At 40.3% G+C, this 21,802-nt stretch overlaps 1 protein-coding gene across 1 annotated transcript in view; it reads right to left on the minus strand.

Annotated features, from left to right (window-relative positions):
- LOC126483618 (spatacsin) overlaps window positions 1-21,802 on the minus strand; it is a 410,710-nt gene that overhangs the window by 297,409 nt on the left and 91,499 nt on the right. Inside the window, exons 8-9 of the mRNA XM_050106663.1 lie at window positions 6,976-7,126; window positions 6,195-6,802 (exon numbers count right to left, since the gene is read on the minus strand). Of these exons, the coding sequence (XP_049962620.1) occupies window positions 6,195-6,802; window positions 6,976-7,126 (759 nt within the window). The remainder of the gene's footprint in view (window positions 1-6,194; window positions 6,803-6,975; window positions 7,127-21,802) is intronic.

The raw sequence follows: 21,802 nt of genomic DNA on the forward strand, positions 1-21,802 counted from the left end.
CGCACTGAATGAGACCGACCACGTAATAAAATTCGCCGACGCGGAAGTTCTGGCTGTAGAGAAGCAATATCACACGCGCTTGTTCAGAGAAGCTGTAGAAATACAAAAGCACACGAACAGTTTGAACAAGAAAGAGACAGAAGTCAATAGGCAGTTTGTCACATCAGTGACAGTTGCAAACAGATCAGTAGGACACCAACCTCCATTTGAGCAGCAACAGATTATTTATTTGTTCATTATATAATGAGAATCTAAGTATGGGTTGTTGAGGTTCGCCGATGACACTGTAATTCTGTCGGAGACAGCAAAGGACCTGGAAAAGCAGTTGAATGGAATGGACAGTGTCTTGAAAGGAGGATATAAGATAAACATCAACAAAAGCAAAACTGTTATAACGTCAAGTTGAACACATATATTTCAGAACGACACAACAATATAAGTCACTGAGTAAGTTAACAAGCAAGACATGTGCACGCGTTAACATTCGAATGAGCACTGAGTCCCAGTCTAGCGGCCACTGCTCGGCTGGCTGCTTAGGTGGCGCAGCTGTTGCATAGCTGGCAGACAGCGCCGCACATAGAGGACGCGCGTAATTGCGTGACGGTGCTTTGAATGATCGGCGAGTCACAACAAAAACAAGGATAATGGAATGTAGTCAAATTAAACTGGGTGATGCTGAGGGAATTAGATTAGGAAATGAGACGTTTAAAGTAGTAAATGAGTTTTGCTATTTGGGGAGCAAAATAACATGATGGTCAAAGTAGAGAGGATATAAAATGTAGACTGGCAATGGCAAGGAACGTGTTTCTGAAGAAGAGAAATTGGTTAACATCGAGTATAGATTTAAGTGTCAGGAAGTCATTTCTGAAAGTATTTGTATGGAGTGTAGCCATGTATGGAAGTTAAACGTGGACGATAAATAGTTTAGACAAGAAGAGAATAGAAGCTTTCGAAATGTGGTGCTACAGAAGAATGCTGAAGATTAGATAGGTAGATCACATAACTAATGAGGAGGTATTGAATAGAATTGGAAAGAAGAGAAATTTGTGGCACAACTTGACTAGAACAAGGGATTAGTTGGTAGGGCATATTCTGAGGCATCAAGGGATCACCAATTTGGTATTGGAGGGCAGGGTGTAGGGTAAAAATCATAGAGGGAGACCAAGAGATGAATACACTAAAAAGATTCAGAAGGATGTAGGTTGTAGTAGGTACTGGGAGATGAAGAAGCTTGCACAGGATAGAGTAACATGGAGAGCTGCATCAAACCAGTCTCTGGATTGAAGACCACAACAACAACAACAACAACAACAAGTATGGGTGTGTTTACTTTTTTAGCTTACTCTTTAATTTGTTGTGAATGTCTGTAGTGCAGATTTACACCATCTTTGGTGTGAATAGGACTATGAATGATGTGTTCGAACGTGAGATGTATTAAGAGTTCCTTCACTCACAACTCTCAGTGGTGCTGTTTCTAGTTAAGCAGCCTGAGGCTGTTGCCACTGAAACCAAAGTAGACACAAGGTATTTGCTATGAGTCAGTACGAGCAGAGGTTTGTACTTAACAACTGGAATAAATTAATAATTACCTCCTTTTATAATCCTACTGACTTTCATGATATAGTTGCTGGAGATTCATGGATAATTTGAGTCTCATTTTGACTCCTACAATTACACACTGATGGCAAAAAAACTGCAATACCAAGGAGGAGTTGGACAATATGAACGAAAGCTTGTAGGCATGTTTCTATATCTGAAAGGTGATGTCTACTCAAGTTTCACACCAGTCACATAAGAGTGGCACTAGTAGCCCCACTACAATATTACAAATTGCTTTAAATATACACTGCAATAGTCATGGGCATTAATTACCTTTGAGAGTGGACATGGAGAGCTGATGTTAGTCACGAATGCCTTTAGGAAAATAAAGACATCATTATCAACACATCACTGAGTTTGATCAAAGTCGTGTAATAGGGCTATGAGATGCTCAATGTTTCTTCTGCAATACTGCAGAAAGTCTTGGCTGGAAAGTAGCCACTGCACATGATTGTTGGCAGTGACAGTTATGAGAAGGGACGGTCACAAGAACACCTAGCTCTGGACGGTTACTTGGCACTACCAAGAGAGAAGACCACTGTGTTCAGCATATGGCTTAGCAGATAGTACTGCACTACAGCAGCAGTTTCAGAAGAAGTTGGCAAACACAACAACACAATGAACTGCTACAAATTGCTTACTTAAGGACAGCTCCAAGCCAGATGCACTGTAGTGTGCACCCCACTGGTCCCAAACTGCCGTCATTGGTGACTGAAGTGGTGCTAAGAAACAGCTCGTGGGAGGGGAGGGTGGAGTTCTGTTGTGTTTTCTGATAAACACTGGTTCTGTTTCAGAGCCAATTATTGCCGTGTGCTTGTTAGAAGGATGCCAGCTGAGGGCCAGCAACCAATCTGTCTGTGTACGAGACACACTGGACCTATACCTGGTGTTATGATATGGGGTACAGTTTTGTATGGCAGCAGGAGCACTCTCATGGTTATCCCAAGCACACTTACTGAAATTCTGTGCATCAGTCTCGCGATTTTCAACCTGTTATGTTGCCGTTTATGAACAGCATTCCAGGGGGTGTTTTCCAATAGATAATGCTCATCCACATATTGCTGTTGTAACCCAACATGCTCTACAGAGTGTCAACATGTTGTCTTGGCCTGCTCAATCACCAGATCTGTCTCCAATAGAGCATATGTGGGACATCACCAGACAAAAACAGCGTTATCCATCCCTGTATTGACTGGCCAAGTGCAGCAGGCATGGGACTCCAGCCCACAAACTAACATGTGGCACCTGTACAACACAATGCTTGCACATTTGCAAGGTTGCATTTAACGTTCTAGCAGTTACACCGGAATCACGAGACTGATGTACAGAATTTCAGTAAGTGTGCTTGGGATAACCATGAGTGTGTTCCTGCTGCCATACAAAACTGTACTCCATATCATAACTCCAGAATTTCAAATTTGCAATGGCTTATCTCATACTTACATTAATCTGTGATCCTGCAATGTTAATCACTTAACTAGGTTACATAGGTAAATGTATTCACAAAATGCACTATTAAAAAGTAATTATATTTTGGTGCTGCAATTTTCTTTTTTCCATCAGTGTAGTTAGTGGTGTCTTCAATCTATCCTCAATACGTTGGCAAAAATACATGTTTAAATCAGTGGTAGACATAAAATATTGTCCAAACTCAAACTAACTGCTTTCTCTGAAAAGTATTTTGAGCAAGTATTTCAAGAGGCCACACAAAGAGCAGATGGTTACAACAACATAGTAGATCTCTTAGTGTCTATCAGTCTTGGGCAAATAAAGAGCAACATGATGGATACAGGAATTAGTGATCACAAGGTTCCTGAAGGAAGATGGAATATCCAAGTCTACCAAAAAAATTCACAAATTATATCTATTTAGAAAAACAGATAACTTGATGTCTTCCTAAGAGACACTCTCCAGTCCTTTCATACTAACTACAAAAGTGTCAACCAATTGTGGCTTAAATTAAAAACAAAACAGAAAAGTAGTTTTGATGGCAATTGTGAGTTTTGTACCAAGCAAATTAAAATAAGTGATGAAATGGATCTCCCATGATACACAAAACAGGTCAGGGCAATGTTCCAGAAACAATGAAAAAAGTATGCCAGAAGTAAAAGAACACAAAATCTTCAAGATTGGCAATGGTTTTCAGACACTCAAACCTTCGTGCAGACTTCACTGTAAGATATTTTCAATAGTTTTCACAACAAAAATCTAGCTTGAAATCTTGCATTGAAACCAAAAAGTTTCCGGTCATATGTAAAGTATATCAGCAGCAAACCACAATCATTATCTTCACTGTGCAATGGCAATGGTAATACTGCCAATGACATTACCACTAAGGGAATTATTAAATATAGTTTTCCAAAAATCCTGCACCATAGCAAGAGCAGTGAATATTTTAGAAATCAAATCAAGAACAGCTGCCAACAAGAGTAATTTCAAAGCAGATATTCTTGGTGACCACCACGGATTCAGAAAATATCATTCTTGTGGAATACAGCTGGTTCTTTATTCATGAGAACTAATGAATTTCAAGGTGATTCCACATTTCTAGGTTTCAAGAAGGCTTTTTGACACCTTTCCTCACAAGCGGTTTTTAATCAATTTTCTTGTCTATGGAGAACAATCTCAGTTGCATTACTGGATTTGTAATTTCCTGTCGGGTCACAGTTTGTATTCAGAAAGAGATTTTCACTCTGCAGTGGAGTGTGCACTGATGTGAAAATTCCTGGCAGATTAAAACTCTGCGCCGGACCGAGACTCGAACTCAGGACCTTTGCCTTTCACGGGCATCTCTGCTACCCAAGCACGACTCACGCCCCGTTCTCACAGCTTTACTTCTGCCAGTACCTTGTCTCCTACTTTCCAAACTTTACAGAAGTCTCCTGCGAACCTTGCAGAACTAGCACTCCTGAAAGAAAGGATATTGCGGAGACTTGGCTAAGCCACAGCCTGGGGGATGTTTCCAGAATGAGATTTTCACTCTGCAGCAGAGTGTGCGCTGATGTGAAACTTCCTGGCAGATTTAAAATGTATGCCAGACCGAGACTCGAACTCGCGACCTTTGCCTTTTGTGGGCATCTTTGTATTAATTGACAGGAAGTCACCTAGTGATACTGAAGTGATATCTGGGGTTCTGCCAGGAAGTGTTAAAAGCCATCTAATGTTCTTAATCTATATAGCTACTTTAGGAGACAATCTGAGCAGATTGTTTGCAGATGATGATATTATTTATTATCTAGTAAAGTATCAGAAGAACAAAATGAATTACAAAATGATTTATACAAGATACTGAATCTGCATAGTGTTCACGGAGACAATTGTCTCTAAGCAATAAAAAATGTGAGGTCCTCAACATGAGTACTAGAAAAGTCCCATTAAATTTCAGTTAGAGAATAAATAAGAAAATTTTAAAAGTTGTTAATTCATCTGAACATCTAGGGATTACAATTTCAAACAACTTTAATTGGTGTCATAACATAGAAAATATTATGGGGAAGGCAAAGCAAAGACTGTGTTTTATTGACAGAACACTTAAAACATGTGATAACCATAGCTGAAGAGACTCCCTGCGATATTGTCCTCTTCTGGAATACTGCCACATAGTACAGAATCCTTAGCAGATAGGACTGATGATGAATATCATCAAAAAAGTTTAGAGAAATGAGCCCATTTTGTATTATCATGAAATAGGGGAGACAGCGCCGTGAATATGATAAACAAGTTGGGATAGCAATAATTAAAAGAAAGGTGTTTTTTTTATTATGGCAAGATCCTCTTACAATATTTCAATCACCAATTTTCTCCTCCAAATGCCAAAATATTTTGTTGCCTCCCACATAAATAGAGAGACATGACAACTGTAATAATAGAAATCTGAGCTTACATAGAAGGATTTAGGTGTTCAGTTTTTCAAATGGTATTCATGAGTGGAACAATTGAGAACCCTCTGGTAAACATTTAAGTGTGAACTCCAGAGTAATAACATAGCTTTGGATATGTAATAAGAGAGGTGCTCCACACTCCATTGCAGGTGGCTAGTGGGATTCGGTGGAGCATCTGGAGGTGATGTGTTCCTGATCCAGGTTTGGAGGACAGTTCCTGTTAATGAACAGCTTGGCAGCTATGAAAATTAAAATGGAAATATTGTTCATCGTTTGTTGATCTTATGTGACTAAAGATCTTAAATATCATTAGAAAGCTGAAGTTAAATGACAAACAATGATTAAATCAAGCAAATTCAAGCATAGGCATTCAGGTTGCAATGGGACAAAACATAATCTTGGCTCTTGATCAAGATTGTAATTAAGTTGAAAATAAATCTGCACTAAATGAGGCATCCAGGTTTTCATATACATATAAAGCATTCCTCCGGATGGTCCATGAGCAGTTTGGTACAATGAAGCCATGGATTTAAAACAAAAAGACTTAGTTGTGGAGACATCCAAATGTTGGGAAAGTTAGTGTCAACTGCTAAAACATAATCATTCAGTTGCAGAATCTTGTAATTATTCAGAAAACAACTTTTTTATAGGCAAAAAGCACAATTCTTTCTTAAACAACTTTTAATCTGTTAGTTTATTAGTTTGTATACATACCACATTAGTCAGAAGCATTCTTGACTGTGCAATGTCTTTGTCTCTTAAGAGTTCATGGATTCTTTTATTAACTATGTTCCTCATAGTAGTCATTATCCCTTGCGGTTTCCAGTTACGCTCTTCAATCAAGTATGTCTGGGCCAGAGGTACAGAATTTTTAGAAACTGAATCAAGTACAATATTTTCGTCATCCATAGAGGTCCATGAGTTCCACAATAGCTTTGAATCTTCTGACAAACTGTCAAGTAGTTGGTAATCATTCACAGTAGTGTTTTGCTCCTTTGGGTATCTGCTAAGTTGGGATCGTAAATTTATGACATGTGCCATTATTTCTGTAACAATGTGTTTTAATTCACGTTTGTCCATGAAATCTGAGATTTCACTGTTTCTTCTTTCACTGTAGATTTTGTTGTGTAAAAACTGTATCAGTTCATATGCATGGTTCAAAGACAGCAAAATTAAGTTAGAAGTAAAAGCTACATTTCTTAAGTTTTCCTTGACAGCACATTCAACAACATGAAATAAGTCATTCATGTTTTTTGTTGCATTGCTCAGTATTTTCAAGAAGTTTTCATCTGATGGACTTTCATGGAATGTATTCTTGAAGGCTGCAAAAAATATACATATGTGATGTAAACAAAAATATGGAACAACTAACTTATTTTCAGGGTGAAAGAAACATTGTACTGAAATAAGGAAACAGAAAAAAATCAGTAACATGGTATATTAAAATTTATTTTTATATAATAGACAAAATTAATAGATATCAAAATATGCAAACCTTGCGAGTGCAAACCAAATGATAAACGAGCAACATCCATCTGATGTTGTTTCAGACTTTCAGACAGTGCAGATAATGGCACAGTCAAGTCTTTCCATTCTTCACCCTGTAACAGCTGACTGACTGTTTCAGTGTCCATACACTGCATTATCTGTAACATACAGTTTGGAAAGTAAAATGTGAATGTTTCTCTGTAGGACACTGATGATTTAAGAAAAACAACTCTACTTTCAAGATGACAGAAGTTCAAAATGTGTACAGTTTAGGTACTAATGTTCATTCAGCACCATATATAGAACTCAATACTACAATTATCAATAATTGATAGTGCTGCATTCATACAAGTGCTTCATTTTAATCTACCTCTGTGTACATATCATATATAAAGAGTGTTTACTATGAATTCTTCCTTAATATGAAACTAATAACTTAAGCAAAAACAAATCAAAGAAACTTATCAATATGGTTAGTTAATGAGGAAACATAGACTATCAGCTCACAACAATACCAAATGAGGAGAAAACGTGAAATCATTTTTATCTCTTCAAACAACAAGAAGAGAATAAGAGTAAGAAAGGTGTGAATTACTGCTGGAAATTTAAAATCAATCAGAATCCACTCACAACTGTCAGATGTTCAAATAGATCATCTATCAAGTAAAACAATATAAGGAATGCGTAAAAAGTCCTGCAAAGTTGATGAAAAGCACTGAAAAGGAAGTCAAAAGTCTGTTAGGATATGGTCCACACAGAATGGTACTAATGTGCAATTCACATAGTGAGTCAAAGCAGAAACTGTCAATATTCCAGTACAAAAATGACTCTAGCATCAGCACAGTGCAACTGCTGACACTTCTTTGAAGTGAAATACTTCAGCATTCTACTCCTAAGGTCTTCTAATCCTAAAAAAATAATAACATAGATAGAAGAATTTTCATCGACTAAAGAGATTATCTGTGTTGTGAGTAAGTATTTTTAGGATTTAAAACAAATTATTCTTTTATCAGCTTAAGTGTATTTGTTGGACCAAACATATTGAGCGCTAGGGAAATTATGTTGCAAAATAAATTTTTCTGAAAATAAATGTTGTTTTACCAAACTTATCAATCCAACTTCAAATAGTACACTAGTAAAATGAGACAGAATAGCTAACCAATACTTACCTTCAAAAGTCAAAATATTTAGCACTGCAGATAGATGCATATAAAAGTGAAAGTGACAACACTCGCTTAGCTTTGGAGCTATCAGTTCCTTACTTGAGGAGGAGAGACAAATAGGTTGGGGAAGGTTGCAATGGTAGGGCATGCTAGTAAGACTGCAGGATGAGAGGGATTCACAAGCAAGTGAGGCCAAGGGTAAACAAAAATAAAGATCTATGCTGAGGTGTCTTCATCATTGTCTATCTATGTTCTCACTTTAGATGAGTCTGATTGACCCGGTGACCCGTTTTTCTTTTTTAGCACTCGCCAATCCATCGTCCGTTCTCCCTCATGATGATGATCATATGTTGGTGTGACACACACACACACACACACACACACACACACACACACAGAGAGAGAGAGAGAGAGAGAGAGAGAGAGAGAGAGAGAGAGAGAGAGAGAGAGCACGACAAAATCCACATATGTTGAGAGACTGAAAATGTACAGTAAAAGGAAATGAATATACAGATAGCTGTGGCTGGCCAGTCACTGAAAGAAAAAAGCTGAGCCAGCCACTCTGAAACACTGCCTAAAAGCTTAGGCTGGAGTCTACACACTTCACAAAACTTTAAAATTTTCAGTACATTCATCTCATGATCAGCTAAAATTGATGGTATATGCCCACTGAAATTCCCTTCTGACCTCTCACCACAATATAAAGAGCCCCATTAATATCGTGGTACTCAATGATCTTCATGCCACAGGTATAAAAGACAGGCCCATCGTCTTGTCAGTGTAGGAAGCCATGTGTCAGGGGACTGTTCCCTATTTGGAAGTGAGTCCGACACAACAGTGAAATGACAGCCTGCAAGGGAAGGTGCAGCAGGCCTCCTTGGAGGATTGGTCAGCCTGTTCATTGCCCCAAATACCCACATTCCCCAGTACCCAACAAATGATACTCACTTCCCGTGCCACTGAAGGAAGTACGAGGGTGGTTTGAAAAGTTCTCGGAATGACCACGAGAGGTCAGCACTAACACAACAAGTTGTTCACATGATATTCATTGTTTCCTTAAACATGTGCCGTGTCAGTGCTCTTGGAAGAGAGCTGTGGTGGTGACGTGGCTCTGTTGTTCCTGCGTTGTGATTTGCGAAGATGGAAAAAAAATCAAGATTGGAGCAGTGATTAAGTACTTCATAAAGAAAGGTATGAAAGCAAAGGACATTGATGCCGATTTCCAGAATACACAGGGGAAACTCTGCTTCTTCATATTCAACTGTTGCCAAGTGGACAAATGAATTTCAATTTGGTCAGGAGAGCTTAGATAGTGATCCCCACAGTGGTCAGCCAAGATGTGTCATTGCTCCAGAAATCATTGCAAAAATGCACAAAATATTCATGGAGGATCACAGCAGGAAATTGCTCATGTCTTCCAGATGTCATCCAAAAGGATATATCACATTTTAACTGAAGAATTATAAATAAATGAATTATCTGCATAACGGTGCCACAACTCTTGACCCTGGATTAAAAACATATGCCATCGCCATGACAAAATTACAGAAACTAAGGTATGAATTGTAGCCACACCTGCCTTATTCACCTGATGTGGCTCCACCAGGCTTTCATCTCTCCCCAAAACTGAAAATTTTTCTTGGTAGGGGAAGATTCACTTCAAACAAAGAATTGATAGCCGGAGTTGACAACTATTTTGCAGGACTGGAGGAAACTCATTTTCAAGATGGAATCAAGGCATTGGAATATCACTGGAATAAGTGGATTAATCTACAAAGAGATTACACTGAAAAATAAAAAAAGTTTCAGTAATGTAAGTACTTTTTTTTCTATTCCATTCCAAGAACTTTTCAAACCGCCCTTGTACATTGAGCAAGTATAGGCCGTTATTAGACTATAAAATTTTCTTTGCCAAAGAAATCTGATCAAATATTCGCCATATTTTCTTTGAGAAAATCTGACATGGCTCAAATAGCAGTATTACACTGCCGTTGAATTTTCTTTGACAAATATCTCCGACATCACAGTTCCTTCAGAATGGCTGAAAAAGACCTATTACTGTGCTCTGCAATTGTGTGTACCACTACTGCATTGTATTTACATTTGGAGGAGGAGCAGAAGAAGAGAAAAAGAAAAATTACTTGAGTGAAGCTGTGGATTTCACAAGTTGCTAAAAGCATCCAACAAAGTCTGTTATTGTAGTGGCAAGTCAGGGATGTAAAGTTGTTTGGAAATTACTTGTGAATGGATAAGATTACATTTCAGTATATGCTCAGGAAAGTGGCTCCTCATATTACAAAGCAGAACACTCACTTCAGAAATGCTAAATCTGCAAAAGACAGACTTACTGGAACAATACAACTTCTTGCAACAGGAGAGAGCTACTCCAGTTTACAGTATAGAAATCAAATACTGCAGTGCACATTGACGAAAATAATACCAATAACATGTGGAGCTATTTATAAAGTACTGAAGGAGGAACATCTGAAGCAAATAACTATTTAGTACATACTATAGCCATTAAGAAATACTTTTATTTCTACGAAAATTGTAGATTTTCTCCTTCATATTCTCTGGAGTACATCATGGCCATACTTCATGGCTAATGGCCTCTGCAATTTTTTTACAGTTCTTGCTTCTTCTTATTCTATTTTAGTATTTGGGATGTCACAAGTTATACAGTTCTTCATCTACCTCATACATTTCTATCAATTTCATCAGATGGGCAATGCGCTATGTAAATTTTGAAGCCATGTTGATACACATTAAATGTCAGACAACTGCAGCAATGCTAGTGCTCCAACTGCAGTAGGCCCAGAAACCTCATCCACAGTGAATGGTGAAAAAGAATGCACACAGACTTCTTGGTGGAGAAATTAAAACTCCTGTTTTCTGTACATTCCCTCAACTAATAGTCAGTTGCAACTGATGAGTTATTATTGCAAGTTTCAAGGAGGATCAAAAGACAGAGAAGTCATTGACAAACAAAGAGCTCTGGGCAGGACATTTAACAACTGATGTAATATTATTATTAATAGCTATCGCAAAGACAGCCACACTTAAGACACTACCTTGAGGTACACCGTTTTCCTTCTCAAAGTGACCACAGAGGACATCACTGATTCAATATGTAACATAGCATGGTGAGAGGAAGGACCACTCAAAAACAGGAAGACACCCTCAAAAACCTCATTCATAGAGCTGCCCAAGGAAAATATGCTTCCAAGCAATATTGTATGCCTTCTTGATGTCAAAAATTATACCATTTAAGTGATGCTGGTGCATAAAAGTCTGTTGTATAGCCACTTGCTGGACGACCAGGTTGTATATCCTCTGAACCCACACTGAAAGCGACTGTCTCAGTGTTCAAAAGCAGGAAGTTGCATATAGAAGCATTGTCTGCACTACTGAGCACCCATGATGGCAGCTCTCTCTCAGACACCAATCTGCCTACCAGGTGAATCCCGATCAGAAAGAGATCACCTGAGTGCAAGTCGCCGACCTCCTACCTTTGAGTGGTGTGTGCAAGGGCAAGAGAGCATACTCAGAGACTGATATCAGTGATCAACCCTATTTCAGTGCTGAAATGGGTGCTCTGCCCCGTATTCAAGAAACACATATATGAAGACAGGAGAAGAATCGCAGTTTCTCTAAGCCTGGGTCCGGTGGAGCAGAACCCCAAAGCACATTGTGTCATTAAAATCAACACAAATGAGGGAGGGTTGGGGGAGTTGAGTAAGGTGTTCACTGAGAGCCTCTTCACCTAGCACCTCATGTGAAGTCAGGTAGAGTGAACATACTGTCAACCCTTGATGCTCATGCACTGATACAGTGACAGATACAGAATTTAAAGTTCCTTTAGAAGATACATACACACTGATCAACCCTAAGCTAACAGGTATAGTTCCTCTACATGTGTCCTGAATAAAGTATTGAACAGAAGCCATTTTAGTGGTGAGTGCCTGTCCCCCTGTCGTTTCTCCATGGTGGAAAATTGCGCCGGAGGAGGGGGGAGGGTTGGGTTTACATGAGGGACTCACCAGTTCCATCAGGATTATGTTCACCATCTGATCCATCACACAGGATCACGGTTGAATGGTCTGGCAGCTTTGGCCCTGATGGTTTGGCCTGTTGGTTTTCATTTCCAGCTTGGATTTTGGGGGTTGTAGTAAGACCATCCCCCCCCATGAACCATGGACCTTGCCGTTGGTGGGGAGGCTTGCGTGCCTCAGCGATACAGATAGCCGTACCGTAGGTGCAACCACAACGGAGGGGTATCTGTTGAGAGGCCAGACAAACGTGTGGTTCCTGAAGAGGGGCAGCAGCCTTTTCAGTAGTTGCAAGGGCAACAGTCTGGATGATTGACTGATCTGGCCTTGTAACAATAACCAAAACGGCCTTGCTGTGCTGGTACTGCGAACGGCTGAAAGCAAGGGGAAACTACAGCCGTAATTTTTCCCGAGGGCATGCAGCTTTACTGTATGATTACATGATGATGGCGTCCTCTTGGGTAAAATATTCCGGAGGTAAAATAGTCCCCCATTCGGATCTCCGGGCGGGGACTACTCAAGAGGATGTCGTTATCAGGAGAAAGAAAACTGGCGTTCTACGGACTGGAGCGTGGAATGTCAGATCCCTTAATCGGGCAGGTAGGTTAGAAAATTTAAAAAGGGAAATGGATAGGTTGAAGTTAGATATAGTGGGAATTAGTGAAGTTCGGTGGCAGGAGGAACAAGACTTCTGGTCAGGTGACTACAGGGTTATAAACACAAAATCAAATAGGGGTAATGCAGGAGTAGGTTTAATAATGAATAGGAAAATAGGAATGCGGGTAAGCTACTACAAACAGCATAGTGAACGCATTATTGTGGCCAAGATAGATATGAAGCCCACGCCTACTACAGTAGTACAAGTTTATATGCCAACTAGCTCTGCAGATGACGAAGAAATTGAAGAAATGTATGATGAAATAAAAGAAATTATTCAGATTGTGAAGGGAGACGAAAATTTAATAGTCATGGGTGACTGGAATTCGAGTGTAGGAAAAGGGAGAGAAGGAAACATAGTAGGTGAATATGGATTGGGGGACAGAAATGAAAGAGGAAGCCGCCTGGTCGAATTTTGCACAGAGCACAACATAATCATAACTAACACTTGGTTTAAGAATCATGAAAGAAGGTTGTATACGTGGAAGAACCCTGGAGATACTAAAAGGTATCAGATAGATTATATAATGGTAAGACAGAGATTTAGGAACCAGGTTCTAAATTGTAAGACATTTCCAGGGGCAGATGTGGACTCTGACCACAATCTATTGGTTATGACCTGTAGATTAAAACTGAAGAAACTGCAAAAAGGTGGGAATTTAAGGAGATGGGACCTGGATAAACTAAAAGAACCAGAGGTTGTACAGAGATTCAAGAGCATAAGGGAGCAATTGACAGGAATGGGGGAAATAAATACAGTAGAAGAAGAATGGGTAGCTTTGAGGGATGAAGTAGTGAAGGCAGCAGAGGATCAAGTAGGTAAAAAGACGAGGGCTAGTAGAAATCCTTGGGTAACAGAAGAAATATTGAATTTAATTGATGAAAGGAGAAAATATAAAAATGCAGTAAGTGAAACAGGCAACAAGGAATACAAACGTCTCAAAAATGAGATCGACAGGAAGTGCAAAATGGCTAAGCAGGGATGGCTAGAGGACAAATGTAAGGATGTAGAGGCCTATCTCACTAGGGGTAAGATAGATACCGCCTACAGGAAAATTAAAGAGACCTTTGGAGATAAGAGAACGACTTGTATGAATATCAAGAGCTCAGATGGAAACCCAGTTGTAAGCAAAGAAGGGAAAGCAGAAAGGTGGAAGGAGTATATAGAGGGTCTATACAAGGGCGATGTACTTGAGGACAATATTATGGAAATGGAAGAGGATGAAGATGAAATGGGAGATATGATACTGCGTGAAGAGTTTGACAGAGCACTGAAAGACCTGAGTCGAAACAAGGCCCCCGGAGTAGACAATATTCCATTGGAACTACTGACGGCCGTGGGAGAGCCAGTCCTGACAAAACTCTATCATCTGGTGAGCAAGATGTATGAAACAGGCGAAATACCCTCAGACTTCAAGAAGAATATAATAATTCCAATCCCAAAGAAAGCAGGTGTTGACAGATGTGAAAATTACCGAACTATCAGCTTAATAAGTCACAGCTGCAAAATACTAACACGAATTCTTTACAGACGAATGGAAAAACTAGTAGAAGCCAACCTCGGGGAAGATCAGTTTGGATTCCGTAGAAACACTGGAACACGTGAGGCAATACTGACCTTACGACTTATCTTAGAAGAAAGATTAAGGAAAGGCAAACCTACGTTTCTAGCATTTGTAGACTTAGAGAAAGCTTTTGACAGTGTTGACTGGAATACTCTCTTTCAAATTCTAAAGGTGGCAGGGGTGAAATACAGGGAGCGAAAGGCTATTTACAATTTGTACAGAAACCAGATGGCAGTTATAAGAATCGAGGGACATGAAAGGGAAGCAGTGGTTGGGAAGGGAGTAAGACAGGGTTGTAGCCTCTCCCCGATGTTGTTCAATCTGTATATTGAGCAAGCAGTAAAGGAAACAAAAGAAAAATTCGGAGTAGGTATTAAAATTCATGGAGAAGAAATAAAAACTTTGAGGTTCGCCGATGACATTGTAATTCTGTCGGAGACAGCAAAGGACTTGGAAGAGCAGTTGAATGGAATGGACAGTGTCTTGAAAGGAGGATATAAGATGAACATCAACAAAAGCAAAACAAGGATAATGGAATGTAGTCTAATTAAGTCGGGTGATGCTGAGGGAATTAGATTAGGAAATGAGGCACTTAAAGTAGTAAAGTAGTTTTGCTATTTGGGGAGCAAAATAACTGATGATGGTCGAAGTAGAGAGGATATAAAATGTAGGCTGGCAATGGCAAGGAAAGCGTTTCTGAAGAAGAGAAATTTGTTAACATCCAATATAGATTTAAGTGTCAGGAAGTCATTTCTGAAAGTATTCGTATGGAGTGTAGCCATGTATGGAAGTGAAACATGGACGATAAATAGTTTGGACAAGAAGAGAATAGAAGCTTTCGAAATGTGGTGCTACAGAAGAATGCTGAAGATTAGATGGGTAGATCACATAACTAATGAGGAAGTATTGAATAGGATTGGGGAGAAGAGAAGTTTGTGGCACAACTTGACCAGAAGAAGGGATCGGTTGGTAGGACATGTTCTGAGGCATCAAGGGATCACCAATTTAGTATTGGAGGGCAGCGTGGAGGGTAAAAATCGTAGAGGGAGACCAAGAGATGAATACACTAAGCAGATTCAGAAGGATGTAGGTTGCAGTAGGTACTGGGAGATGAAAAAGCTTGCACAGGATAGAGTAGCATGGAGAGCTGTATCAAACCAGTCTCAGGACTGAAGACCACAACAACAACAACAAGTAAGACCATTTTAAAAGAACTATGTTTTTGGTTCTCTTCTTCTCTCTGTGGATAGGGCCTGTCATTGTCAATTTTAAAATTTTTATGGTGAATCGAAATGTTCAAAGACTTTTCATGCTTGCAGCCCGTCACCATTCAATACATTCCATGATATTTCAACTGGGCGCCTGTGTCAGCCCGAAGTGAGCCACAGAAGACTGACGAAGACAACTCCCACTCCTCAATTCAGGTAGTATGCTGTGGGTATTCTATGCTTGTGTCAAGATAGTGGTGACAGAGTGATGACACTACCCAACAGGCAGTGCTCTCACTGATGGAACCATGGAACTCAGCTGTCAGGGTTGCCACTTGCCACAATCATTGGTGGTCTCCATTGTCTACAATCACATCACGCTGATGTCCACAGCCACATGAACAACACACAATCACACCCACTTGTACATATGCAGTATATCTGCAGTGTCTGTAGTTAAAATCTCACTGACATTGAGACACATTTTAGACTGAACAAATGAAAAAGATCTGTGTTGTGGAGTGTGATAAATTATTACAACTGTCAACTATGTCTATTATTAACAAAAAACTTGTCTAGCAACACAGTAGGCCTTCATGAGTAAATCGAGCAAATTAACTAATAGGACTTGTCACAGTTGATAATATTAGCTGCAAAGAGGAAGGAAGTGTAAGATGTAGTGGTAAACAGAGCTGGACAATATTCAGATAAATTCATTCATGAATAAATTATTTGTAACTTAAATGAAGAAAAATGTAGAATGCCACCATATTTTCTTCGTTTACTTCTTGTATAAAATTCCATAACTAGTGTTTGTTCCGCTGGCTCTGTGCAGTTTCTGTTTGATAAATAACTTATTAATGGGTTACATAGAATTGTGCAGTGGTGGGTGTTTCAGTGGTTAAGTTCCTCATTAGAAATCTGACGGTAGAAGTTTGATCCCCTCTTGGTATTATGATTTTTTTGCTACTTATTGCTTCTTTCCCTTCTAACAATGCCAAATTAATTTGTACCGTGGTACAGAGTACGTGTTAAATAGTAGGTCTGCCTCTAACACGCTGTATAAGTCAGTTCAGAGATGGAAGTCAAGGGCACACCACCATATCTAGTAAAGCTTAAACAATCAGATATGGGTGTCTCGAACGATGGAAAGTTCTGGATGGAATAACGGAAAGACAGAAGGGATAGACTGATACTCACCACAAAGAGGATGTGTTAAGTTGCAGACAGGCACAATGAGAAGGATGACTAAAATATTAAGCTTTCAGACGAAGTCTTTCATCCAAAATGGAAACACTCACTCATTCACACAAGCCACTGTCTTCAGGCAGTGAAGTCTGAATGCGACTGCGTCTGACAATATCAAAGAGGTAAAAAGGAGGTATGGAATGTAGAAGGGATAGAAGTCATGTGTAGCATTGGAATGTAGAAGGGATATAAGTCATGTGTGGCGTTGGAATGGGAGCAGGGAAGGGCAGCAATGGTTGAGGTTGGGGGCAGGGTTATAAGAACAAAGGATATGTTGTAGGGAGAGTTCGGCACAACCCAGAAATCTGATGACGGTAAGAACAATCCAGGTCAAACAAGCTGTGATGCAATCATTGAAGTGAAGTACATTGTGTTGGGTAGCATATTCAGCAACTGAGGGGACAAGTTGCCTCTTAACCCCATTTATTGGTGACCATTCATATGCAGAGACATCTTACATACAATAGCCAAAGAAAAGTTGAAAAATTGGGCCATGAGTTCCAAATGATGATGTCATAAAAGAAAATTTACTTTGAATATGATTTGGGATAATGAAGTTATTTACTAAAACCCAAAGTAAAATTTCTTAATTTTTGATGAAGAAAATGGTGATTTGAAAGTCTCATATCGTTATCCTGAAATAAAGTTGATTTCAGGAAATATATCACATCAATATCCTCTTTGAAGATGTAGAACACATTTTCTTTAGTATGTCAGTAAGGCAAATCTGAACATCAAACACACTTTCTGATGAGACATTTGAAAAATGTATAGTTCTGAAAATTAATTTAAAAGCAATGAAATATACATTTCTTATAACTGACAAAGAATCGGAGTAATAAATCTCACTCGATTTCAAATTATTTATTATTCATAACTTTTTTTATTTTGTTTGATTAATAAATATTTTTATTAATGTAAATTAATAATGTTTGAAATAAATATTTATATTTATTGTAATGAGTAATGAATAATAGTTGTTATCAGTATTTGTTTCTCATCATTTTAATAAATTCCATCCAACCCTAGTGGTGAGGGAAACACACTGAGCAGGACCACACTGCAAATTCACAACCTATGTGCATGTGAGTGCAAGTGTGTGTTACCCACATGGCTTTGGACATGCATGTGACATCCAAATGGCTGTGAGCAACACTCACTCAGGTGTGTTAATAGGTGATGCAACATCGGTCATCTTCGGCAACTTCCGCCGACCTAAGGCAAAGTGTATTCACTCTCTCTCTCACATGCAGCAAGCATGTACAGACTGCTCAGATGGGCCACAGGTTTGAAGGGCTCTGCCACTAACATGGTTCATCAGATTTTTGGCCAGACATATTTCCATGAATTTTTTTTAATAATGGAGTCCGAAGATGATGTTGCTGTGGTCAAAATTATAGTCTAATCATACTCCACTGAATGTCCAATGATACAATGTTTGGCAATAGCAGACTTTCTCAGTTGTAAAAGGCAAGCACAGAGCTGAAGTTCAGTGTAGCATTCTTCCACACTGCGTGTGGTCTGACCTATATAATAAGCCACTCCACATGGGAAGGTATTTTGGACACCCTGGCCTTTTGCAATAACAAATTGTCCCTCAATGATCTCAGAATATCTGTAATCTTTGATGGTGGGCTGAAATGTATGGATGATTCTCACTATCTTAAGCAAAATAAGGCCAAAAAATGGCAGAGTAGCTCAAGACTTTGCCAGCATGCTCACCTATTCATCCACTTCCTGGTTTTTGGTTTAAAATGACAATGCTCGGTTAATCTGCTGGGTAGACAACTACAGGCATACATGCCCATGTCAAAACTGTAAAACACAAAGACGAGGAGAGGAGTAAAAAGCAACTACACATCAATCCCAATCGACAAAAGACAAGACAGCTAAAAACAGAGACGTGGAGAAAAGTCTATAAAATATGCCATAGGGAAATGGTGGTCCAGATCTAAAAATTAAATGGCATTCACCATATTGCTGCAACAGATAAAAAATAAAGCAATGTTGACAGCCCGCATGTCGTTTGCTAAAATGGCTGATAACTCAGACAACAAGCACAAATGAGGATGTATACAGTTAGAAAAAGGGCATTCCATCAGGAAACCGTGGACAGTTAAAAGTCAGTCGCAATGTGCACAAAGTGGTGGGGGAGCACCATCTAACAAATGGCGATGGCTAAAAAGACATGCCCAACAAGCTACCTAGTTAAAATGACCTTGTGGCGAGAGGGCTAAGAGGAGATTTCCCAAGCCACTGGGAGAGCCTTAATATCCTAGAGCTTGTTCTCATGAAGGGAGGACCAATTGTGACACCAAAGTGACACCACCTGCTGACAGGCGGCAACACAGAGATCATCAGAGGGAATGCAAGAACTAGCAGGCTGAGGTACGAGGACTGCAGCCTTGGCAGCAGCAGCCTTGTTTCCTGTCAGACCAACGTGACCAGGAACCCACATAAACATCACAGTGGCTCCATCAAGAGTGAACAAGTGACAGCTTTCTTGGACCTGTTGCACTAAGGGATAGAGTGCGTGCAGCACACAGAGACTTTGAAGGGCACTGAGAGAGTCTGTGCAGATGCTGTAATTGAAAACCCTGTGTCACCAGATGTATTGCATGGCCTGATACAGGGCGAAGAGATCTGCTGTAAATACTGAGTAGTGTTCCAGAAGCCGATACCGAAAAACGTTGGCGCCAATGACGAAGGCACACCCAACGCCACAGTCAGTCCAAGAGCTATCAGTGTATACAAAGGTAAGAGCTATCGGTATATACAAAGGTACTATCACGAAGTTCCATGCAGAGGTCATGAAACTGAAAGTGATAGAGCGAGGCTGGAGTAGTGTCCTTCAGAAGCAAATGAAGGCCAAGATGAACACTGGCTGCCGCACAAAGCCAAGGTAGTGAAGGGTTCACACCCACCAGAAAAGTTTCAGGTACTGTGAAGTTAAGCAAGAGCCAAAAGCAAGCTCCAGGAGATAATAGAGAAGAGGGACATGCCTCATACTGGTGATAAAAGGAGTCATTGAAGGAAGAGGCATAGGATGGGGGGCCACACATAGCAGACAAACGGCATGCATATCTGCTGCAGAGAAAGTCACAGCGGTAGTTCGGCAGCTACTGCATACACTCTCTCAACCAGGCTTGTCTAAAAGGTGCCAGTGGCCAAATGGATGCCACAATGATGGAGAGTATTGAGAAGGCGTAAGAACCACGGATGTGCAGATGCATAAATAAAACACCCATAATCTACTTTCGAACAGACAAGGGTCCGTTACAAATGGAGGAGGGTGGTTCAATCTGCACCCCAGGAAGTACCATTGAGGACATGTAGGATATTGAGAGACCAAATAAAAAGATCTGCCAGGTAGCACACATGGGAGGACAAAGAAAGCTTCCTACTGAACATGAGCCCCAGGAATTTCGTAGTTTCAACGGAAGAGCAGCAGAATTAAGATATAAAGACAGTGGAGAAACTGATTGCGCCACCAGAAAGTCGTACAAATGGTTTTTTCAGTGGAAAAACAAAAGCCATTGTCGATGATCCATGATCAAGAAAACAAGTCCATGGAGAGCTTCAATAAATGGCAAAATTCCAGGAGACGAGGTACCGGCAGAAGTGAAGTTGTGAGGACGGGGCGCGAGTCGTGCTTGGGTAGCTCAGTTGGTAGAGCACTTGCCCATGAAAGGCAAAGGTTCCAAGTTCGAGTCTCGGTCCGGCACACAGTTTTAATCTGCCAGGAAGTTTCATAATGGCAAAATTGTTGTGAAAAAGGGAGCCAGACACTTCTAGTGGGAGACAGGCCATTATGGGGTTAATGGTGATAGCAAAGAGGATGACATTCAGTACGGAACCTTCGGGTATATTGCTTTCCTGGGTAAAGGTGTTGGACAAGGCAGAACCCACATGCGCCTGGAAAATGCGGACTTTTAAAAGTTCCTGAAGGAAACAGGGCAGGCAGCCATGGAAGCTCCACGTGTAGAAAGTACAGAGGATACCAGTCCTCCAGCAGGTGTCGTAGGCTTTCTCCAAATCAAAAAACACGGCCACAGTCTGGGATTTCTACGGAAAACCATTCATTACACGGGTGGACAAAGTGACGAGACGTTCAACTGCAGAACGGTGGTCCTCAAAATCCACACTGTGCAGTGGTTAGTAAATAACAAGACTTGAGCCACCATACCAGCCAGGCATGAGTCATACGTTCCATCACCTCAAAAATACAACTTGTGCGAGGAGGGGGGCGGTAGCTAGAGGGAAGGTGTTTGTCCTCACCCGGCTTAGGTTATGACAGTGGCTTCAGGCCAGTATTTGGGAAATGTGCCCTCTGCCCAGATGCCCGTAAGAGAAAGGTGCTGAATGTGAACAGCATCTGGCCCTGAGGCAGAGGATCACGATGACGTGAGAGCATTACCTAGCCTGCCTCAAAGTAAAGGCGGAATTGTAGCACTCATGATTCTGAGAAGACAAGGTTATCACCCAAGCCACCTTCCCTCGTTTCCAATGGAGGGAGGCAGTGTGATAGTGGGAGGAGCTCGAAATCTGCACAAAATAGTGACCCAAGGTGTAAGAGATAGCAATAGGGTCTACGATGACATCGTCTGTACTGTCAGGCTGGAAATTGAGGAAAGGATCTTGGCCCAGAGAGCCGTCGGAGGCTGGCCCATATGATGGAAGAGGGAGTGGAACTATTAACAGAACTAGTGAATGAAATCTCGAAGAACATGACATTATTGTGCACACATCTGTTTATAATGGATGCAGTTTGCTATTGTAGGATGATGCTTAAAAATGCAGAGAGCACATCTCCACGTATGAATTGTGTCGCGGCACGCCTCAGTCCACCAAGGGAGTGTGAGGAATGGAACATTCTGCGGCAGTAAGGATAACATTTGTAAGAAATACCATCTGGTCATCACAACTGGGGAAATAGTGTTTCTC

Source organism: Schistocerca serialis, chromosome 6 (assembly GCF_023864345.2).
Source record: "Schistocerca serialis cubense isolate TAMUIC-IGC-003099 chromosome 6, iqSchSeri2.2, whole genome shotgun sequence".
In the NCBI taxonomy this organism is placed as follows: Eukaryota; Metazoa; Arthropoda; class Insecta; order Orthoptera; family Acrididae; genus Schistocerca; species Schistocerca serialis.